At 44.1% G+C, this 8,936-nt stretch overlaps 1 protein-coding gene across 2 annotated transcripts in view; it reads left to right on the forward strand.

The window, feature by feature from the left end:
- Positions 1–7,611: 7,611 nt before the first annotated feature.
- LOC114049901 (mucin-1-like) overlaps positions 7,612–8,936 on the forward strand; it is a 4,583-nt gene continuing 3,258 nt past the window's right edge. The window contains exons 1-2 of one of the 2 annotated variants that reach the window (XM_027871352.1): positions 7,612–7,762; positions 8,318–8,907. In XM_027871352.1, coding sequence (XP_027727153.1) covers positions 7,708–7,762; positions 8,318–8,907 — 645 coding nt within the window. In that variant the 5' untranslated portion in view covers positions 7,612–7,707. The remainder of the gene's footprint in view (positions 7,763–8,317; positions 8,908–8,936) is intronic. The other variant, XM_027871353.1, reaches the window with a different exon arrangement.

The following is an 8,936-nucleotide window of genomic DNA, read 5'->3' on the forward strand; positions in this document are numbered from 1 at the left end:
TCTTGAACCTCTAATTATTCAGTCCAGAACTTTATTATTCTCTACTCTAGAATCTCTTGTCCTGTTGCTGCTCATGCTTTACCAAATACAGCCGATGCAATTACTCCTACCATCAGCCTCTTCTCCTACTTGCATGCCTCTTAACATAGGGGAAGGAAAACATAAAATCATGCTGAATGGATCCCTTACAAATTTGTGTTATCCAATTTCAAGGGAGCCCTTGCTGCTGCAAGGCAGTCAGTTCTTTTACTCCTCCCTAAATGATTATCTCACTCCTCACTTCTCTCAAATCTCTCACACCAACCCTCCTCTTGTCCTTCTAGTGTAGAATTTCACCTCGTTCTCCACTGAAAAGAGAGAGGTTATTTCCTATGAGCTCCCTTGTCTGCCCTTTTCTGTATGTCACAATCAATTAGTAACATCCACCATTCTGTCTTTTACTCTAGTCTCTGATGATGAAGTGGTATCTTCTCCCTCACCACAAAATAAAATAAAACAAAACCCCAAACTTAACATGGCCAGTTCTTCATGGACTCAAACTTTTTTCTCCAGCAGATTGCCCCGCTATCATCTCCTCTCTCATTCTTGGCTTCAGTCTCTCCCCCTGCCACGATTCTTTTTGGGCTGCCTATAAACACATTCAAGTTTCCCCAGCCTTGAAAAACCACTAACTAGATCTTACTATCCCTTCAGTCTATCTCCCGTATCTCTTCTCCCTTTCTGAGCCAAATTGGAGTGGGGGTGGGAATGGCATGACAAGAGAGAGGAAACAAAGCAAAATTATCTATACTTTGTTTCCTTTTCTTTGACTCCCTTCTTAAGTCAAGTCAACAAACATCTATTAAGCACACTACCAGGCACTGTGCTGAGCACTATAACTGATCATTCCAAAATTACCAAGGTTTTCTCAGTTGCCAAATCTGATGGCTCTTTCTTGGTCTTCATCCTTCCTGAACTCTCTCTCCTCAACTGACACTGTTGACCACCATAATCTCTCTTCTCTGGGTACCTATGACTCTACTCTTTTTTTGGGGGGGGGTGTAGGTGGGAAGGATCTACCTGTCTAACTACTCCTTCACAGTTTCCTTTGCTAGATTGTCATCCATTTCATGCCTCCTAGCTGTTGCAGGTACCCCAGCACTCTGTTCCTGGACACCCTTTTCTTCTATCTCTATGCTCTCTTCCCTTGGTGGTCTCATCAATACCCATGGGTTTAATTATGTCCTCTGTGCAGATGGTTTCCGGCTCTAATATATCCAGATCTCAGCCTCTCTCCTGAGCTCCATTCCTGCGTCACAAACTCTCCATTGGACATTTTGAACTGGATGTCTCATACGCCTCTCAAGCTCAGTATGTCCAAAACAGAACTCATTATTTCTGTCCCCTCCCCACCCCTAATCCTGCCCTACTTCTCTTGCAAACTTCTGCATTGTTATTGTCAAGTGTTCCACTGCTCGGAGACCCAGGTTCACAATCTCAGGGTCATTTTCAGTTTCAGGCTTCGTTACCGGTCATCTCCATTCAGTTGTCAAATCTCATTGTTGCTGCCTCCATAACATCTCACAGTCATGCTCCTCTCTCCACCCATATAAGCATCGCTCTAGTTCTGTCCTTCAACACCTCTCACCTGAATTGTTGCAAGAGTCACCCAATTGATCATCCTTCCTTAGATATCAACCTCTTCCAATCCGTTCCTCTCAAGGAGATTCTCTTTAGATGCAGGTCTGACAATGTCACTTCCACACTCAGTAAATGCCAATGGTTCCCTATTACCTCTAGGATAAACAGCCTTATTCCATACACATAGTTCCCTTTCATTCACTTTACAATCCAATCTGGCTCTTTTACTGTCCCTCACACGACACTCCATTTCCTTTACCATGCTTTTGCACTAGACATCCTTCTTACGAATTCCTAGTTTCCATAAAAGATTCAGCTCATGAAGTCTTTTCTGATCCCCACCTTCAGGTGCTGGTGCCTTTCTCCCCATCCCAAAATAAAATGAAATATGACAAACATCCCCAACCCCCTTATATCTATTTTGTACTCATTTTCTTTTCAGGCAATCAGGTTTAAATGACTTGCCCAGGGCCACACAGCTAGTAAATGTCTGAGGCTGGGTTTGAACTCAGGTCCTCCTGACTCCAGGGCAGGTGCTCAACCCACTGTGCCACCTGGCTGCCCCTAGTTTATATTTGTTTTCTTTTTTATTTTATTTATTTATTTTTTTTGGCAATTGGGGTTAAGTGACTTGGCCAGGGTCACACAGCTAGTAAGTGTCAAGTGTTTGGTCTGAGGCCACAGTTGAACTCAGGTCTTCCTGACTTCAGGGCTGGTGCTCTATCCACTGCACCACCTCGCTGCCCCTATATTTGTTTTCATATAGCTATATATGTAACTGCTATCTCCTCCATAAAATGTAAACTCCTCAAAAGCAGAGACTGTTAAATTTTTGTCATTGTTTCTCCAGTGCCTGGAATATGGTAGGCTCTCAATAAATGCATGTTGGTTGATTGTTTGAAGGAGTTGGAGTCCAACCAGGGGTGGGGAACCCTCGGCCTCAAGGCCACATGTGGCCTTCTAGGTCCTTGGGTGCAGCCTTTTGACTGAGTCCAAGTTTTACAGAACAAATCCTTTTTTTAAAGAGATTTGTTCTGTGAAGTTTGGATTCAGTCAAAGGGCTGCACTTGAGAACCTATAGAGCTATATATAACCTCAAAGCCACGGGTTCTCTACCCCAGTCATTGGACTAAGTGACTTCTAAGCACCCTTCCCACTCCAAATCTATGACCCTATGTTATTGTCATTCATTCATTTGAACCACGTCCAATTCTTTTTGACCCTTTTTGGAGTTTTCTTGGCGCAAAGATACTGGAGTGGTTTGCCATTTCCTTCTTCAGCTCCTTTTCCAGATGAGAAAACTAAGGCAAACTTGTCCAAGGTCACATAGCTAGTAAGTATCTAAGGCCAGATTTGACTTAACAAAGATGAATCTTCCTGACTCCAGGCCTGGCCTGGCGCTCTATTCACTGAGCCACCTATTTGCCCTTTTATGACCCTATGATCCCTGCTCAAAAAGATGCAGTAGCTCTCAATTACCTCTGGATAAAATACAAACATCTCAGTTTGACATGTAAAACTCTATGCAGCCTTGATCTAACCTACCATTCTTGGCTTACACTGCATTCTTCCCCTTCATGCTTGTTTTTCCTCCTCCAGAACATTCATTCCCTCTTCTCTGTGCCTTTGTAGACACACTGTCTTCATGTAGAATGCAATTCCTTATTACCTCCCGTCTTAGAATCCCTCACTCCTTCAAATATCAGCATTGGTGTCACATTCTTGGTGGGATGAACCCAACGGGTAAGCTGGAACCAGCTCAAACTTGGTCAATTTTCAGTAGGAACATTTACTCCTAGGAAACAGGCCACTACTACAAATTAAGTCTTGATTTATTTTTTTCATTGATTGTATAGATTTTAAAAAAAAGTGATGGAGAAATGTGAATAATGCAAATTAAACTTAAACATGTGCCCTGTTGGTTGTTAAACATTTACCAGCACACATCTAAAATGAACCCCATGACTGGACTCTTATTAAAGGAAAGGGGGCTGGTAGGCATGTGGAAAGTGAAGCAATGATTAGAAAGCCAGCATGTCTTCAGCTGGAGTAAGTCAGGCTATTTCCTTTATTGGAGACAATCAGGGTTAAGTGACTTGCCCAGAATCACACAGCTAGTAAATGTCTGAAAGCTAGATGTGAACTCAGGTCTTCCTGACTCCAGGGTTGGTGCTCTATCCACTCTGCCACCTAGCTGCCCCTAGGCCATTTCCTTTTTGACAGTTAATAAACTGGGCAATGTCTCAAATATAATTTATCTAGATTTTGGCAAAACTCCTGAAAAAGTATCTCATGGTATACTTGTGAAGGTGGAGAGATGTAGACTAGATGATGATACCATCAGATGAATAACTACCTGAATGATCAACCTAAAAGAGGAATTGTCAATGGTGCAATGTCAGCATGACAGGAGGTCTCTAATGGAGTAATACAGGGATGTATGCTTGGCCCTATGATGTTTAACATTTTTATCAATAATTCAGACAATAACTTAGATGGCATGTCTGTTATATCTGTAGATGATACGAGATTGAGAGGTATAACTAACACACTGGATGACAGACAGATCCCAACAGGCTAGAGCATTGGGCTGAATCTAACAAGATGCTACTCAGTAGGGATAAATCAAGTTTTGCACTTGGATACCAAAAATCAGCTCCATAAGTACAAGAAGTGGGAGACACAGTTAGGCAGCTGGGGTTCTGAAAAAGATATGGGGGGTTCAGTTTATTTTGAGTTCAATATATAGTTGTGATGAAGTAATTTAAAAAGCTAAGGTGATTTGGGGCTGTGTTAAGAAGACATAGCTTCCTGAAATTAAAAAAAAGTGATAATCCCACTGTACTTTGCCACATCAGACCTCACTGAAGGACACCAATGATCTGGAAAATATCTGAATGAGGCCAGCTGGAATGGTGAAGGCCTTGAGTCCATATCATATGAGGACTGCATGAAGGAACTGGTTATGTTCTTGGAGAAGAGGGGGAAGGGAAGAAGGAGATGAGCATATATGTGGTACCTACTATGTGCTAGGCACTGTACTAAACACAGTATCTCATTTGATCCTTACAGAACCCTGAGAGGTAGGTACTATTATGATCCCCATTTTAAAGTTGAAGAAATTGAGGTAGAGGTTAAGTGACTCAGCTAGGTCCATACAGCTAATAAGTATCTGAGGCTAGATTTGAACTCAGGTTTTCTTGACTGCTGAACAATACTCTATTTATGGCACACCAGTGGTCCTAAGAAGAGAAGACTTGGGTGGGAGTGGGGGTGAAGGTGATGTCTTAAAACCCCTCCCCAATCCAGTTTTCTTTTTTAAAATTTTATTATAAACTAAAAAATTATCAACATATACATTTTCATACACAAAGGAGAACAGATCATATAACTGGAAGTGTCTGAGGTGGAATTTGAATTCAGATCTTGCTAACTACACATCCAGCAATCCATCCACTGTTCCATACTACTTCATTAGTCTAGAAAAGTCTTTTCTGGGTTTCTCTGAATCCATTCTTTTTGTCGTTTCTTACAGCATAGTAATATTCCATTACATTCACATACCACAATTTGTTTAGCCACTCCCCAATTTATGGGCACCCCCTTTCTTCCTAGTCCTTGGCTGTAACAAAAAAGTATTGCTATAAATATTTTTGTATATGTGATTCATTTCCTTTCTTTGATTTCTTTGGAGGTGTATTCCCATTAGTGGTGTTGTGGGTCAAAGAGTATACACAGTTTAGTGACTTTGGGGCTATAGTTCCAAGTTCTTTTCCAGAATGGTTGGACCAGTTGACAGCTCTATCAATTAGTATGCCTGTCTTCTTACATTCCCTTAATCATTTTTCTCATTTATCATCTTTTTCCATCTGATGAGTGTGAGGTGAAACCTCGGAATTGTTTTAATTTGCATTTCTCTTATCATTTGGATAACTTTTCCATATGATGGTATATAGCTATCATTTCTTTCCTTGAGAATTGTCTGTTTACATACTTTGGCTATTTATCTACTGGGATATATGTAAGTATATAAAGGGCTGTCTAATGCCAGGAAGATTAGATTTGTTATTTGTTGACCCCAAGGGAAGAATTAGGTGCCATTCCAAGGAATGAAATGTGTAAAGGAGACAATTTAGGGTAGAGGTCAGGAAAATCTTCCTAACAATTAGAACTGTCCAAAAGGGGAATGAATAGCCTGAAGAGATGATGGGTTGTTCCCCACCTCCTCCCCCTGGACGTTTGGGAGTGGAGGCTGTGGACAGCTACTATTTGTGTATGTTATAGAGAAGAGTCATTTCAGGCATTGGTTTGACTGACAGCTTCCGAGAGCTTTCCCAGTTCTAAAATTCTGTGATTCTGTGATATGTCAATTCCTGAATAAGAATGGAAGCTCTTTGAGGTCAGGGGCTATCTGCTTTTGTCACTGTATTTTCAGCATCTAGCTCAGTGCCTGGCACGGAGTTGGTCCTTAATAATTGCTTGGTGTTTGATTAAGTCTCATCATACATGCTTGTAAGGGGAATAAGACAAAGATGGAAGCATCATACCGATCCTGGTTCTGCTCCTTATTACCTGTGTGAACAATTCATTTCTCTTTTCTGGGTTTCAGTTCCTGTAAAATGAGGGGTCGCACTAGATGATAATAGCACCTACCTAGCAGGGTTGTATCAAATGAGAAATTTGTTGTTTTAGTGCTTAGCACAGTGTCTGGCATATTGTAGGTGCTATAGAAATGCTTGTTTCTTCCCTTTACCTTCCCACCAGATAGCTTCTGAGATCCTTTCCTGCTCGAAATTCGGTGTTTTCCTTCCTTCTTTACAAAGGAGGAAGCAGAAAGCTAAAATAATTCTAGCAATAGCTGACGCTGATATCATAATTTATAAGGTTTCCCTGATAAACCTCTCTTACATACACATTATCTTATTTGCTTTTCAAAACAAACCCACAAATTAGGTAACACAAGGATTGTTGTGCCCTATTTTATAAAATAGGAAATTGAATCTTAAAATAGGAAATTGAATCTCAGAGATGAAGTGACTTATGCAAGATCCTATAGTTAGTAACTACGTAGGGATCTACACGCAGGGCTCTCTAGCCTCTAAATCCAGTGTTGGTTTGTGTTCCTTTAGGTACTTCTCCCATGCCCGGGGTTGCTCTGTAACTACGTCTCCACCTTCCCACTTCACTCATCAGATCTCCACCCTTCCCCCTCCACCTGGCTACCATCGCTAATCCTTGAAGGGCTCCAAATGACCACCAGGGGACAGAATAGTCCTATTACCTCTAATGCGTGCAGAGTTGGAGGATGGGGGTGGAAGGACCCCAAAGATCTTACTCTCTTTTCTTGTTCATACTTCCTCCTTCCCCCCCCCCCCCTTCCCTCCCCCCCCCCCCCCCCCCCCGCACTCATGAGAAATCGCAGAAGGCACCCAGGCGTACAGAAAAAGCCACCCTGGGGCGGGGACTGTCGGGTCAGATCTGCAGTGCAGAACGAACAGGGAGGGGCTGGCATTGGGTGGGGCAGTTTCGGGAAATGGGGGTAACTATTCCAAATTCAATCTTCCTTTCTGCTGGGAACCCAACAAGGGGTGACCTGAGAGGGGTCCTAAATGAATCTGTAGCCCAGAGAGTCAGGGACTCTAGGGGCTGGAAGGTGATGTAGCGTTCTTGGGGTTCCAGAGGTACTGACCTAACACATTTCATCTCCGTTCCATTTTCCCACCTCAGGCACTGCCCCAGGGTCCAGAAAGAAGGTCTGGGATCATAGGCAGTCTGGCTCCCCTCTATGTGGGGGAAGGGAGGGGAGATGGGGGTGACGCCAGGTGGAGAACAAACAGGTTGTCAGAGGGTTGAGTGATACGGAGCCCAGTGTACCCGAGGGGTCAGAGGAATGTGTGGGGAGGAGGAGAAGGAAAAGTAGAAGGGAGGAGGGATTGGGGGGCGGGATTGTGTCACCTGTCACCTGCTCTGGCTGTCGGAGCCTCGGGCGGAGGACCGGTATAAAGCAGCGGGCTCCTGAGCCCGACCCAGCCTTTTGGGCAGAACCTGGCCCAGCCTGCTCAGTGCTCTCTTCCGTTGGTTACCACCATGACCCCTGGCATCCAACCCACCCTGGTCCTTGTATTGTTCCTGGTACCTACAGGTGAGGGCAGGGAAAAAAGAGATGGGGAAGGGGTGGCTTGATTCATACCATTTTTTTATGGCCTCTGGGCTAGTTTTTAGCTCTGGCAGAGTGAGCTAAAGGGGGAGGGAATCTGGTGTGAGGGTGAGCTGAGAGGTTTAAAGCTGGGGCCAAAGGGAAGGAAGGAGAAGAAGGGGTCATAGGGACCTGGGACTGAGAGAAGGCCCTGCGGAAAGGACAAGGCAGCGGGCAGTGAGGAGTCCTGCTTGATTTACCTAGAATGTTTCCTGGGGGTGAGAGGGTAGGAGAGGTGTGGTAAATATGGAAGAGAGAGAGAGAGAGAGTGTGTGTGTGTGTGCGTGTGTGTGTGAGCAGAGCAACAATGGAAGAAAACTAGAAACAGAAACAGGGAGGGGAGTTATGGGCCAGCAATGGATTCAAGGAAGGTGGAGTATCTGGTGTCTTCGGGCTTTCTCCACCCATCCTCTTCCTAAAATTTCTTCCTTTTACTTTCTGCCTAAAACTCTCCTGGTCTGTTGGGCTCCAGCCTAACCTAGTGTCTCTAACTTCTTATAGCTATCAGCAACAGCACCTTTGGCACAACTACCAACCCTGATCATGAGTTAGCTACAACAACAGCTCTGGACGCAAACATCAGCAATGAAAATTCAAAGAATGACAGAAAAACAACCATTATCCCCAGTACCACAGCTTTAACTAGCACACACAGACCCATAAGTGCTTTTGGTGAAACCCAAACTAATGGCCATCACAGTACCACGACCATAGCTCACACAGACAACAGCATATCTACCACATCCATACCCAGTGACCATCACACCTCCACTACACCCCTTAGTCACCACAACACCACATCAACGCCCAGTGACCATCACACCTCCACTACACCCCTTAGTCACCACAACACTACATTAGCGCCCAGTGACCATCACACCTCCACTACACCCCTTAGTCACCGCAGCACCACATCAGGACTTACTGACCATCATACTTCCACTACACCCCTTAGTCACCACAACACCACATCAGCGCCCACTGACCACCACACCTCCACTACACCCCTTAGTCAACACAACACCACATCAGCGCCCAGTGACCACCACACCTCCACTACACCCCTTAGTCAACACAACACCACATCAGCACCCAGTGACCACCACACCTCCACTACACC

Source organism: Vombatus ursinus, unplaced genomic scaffold (assembly GCF_900497805.2).
Source record: "Vombatus ursinus unplaced genomic scaffold, bare-nosed wombat genome assembly UNPS02014798.1, whole genome shotgun sequence".
Lineage (NCBI taxonomy): Eukaryota > Metazoa > Chordata > Mammalia > Diprotodontia > Vombatidae > Vombatus > Vombatus ursinus.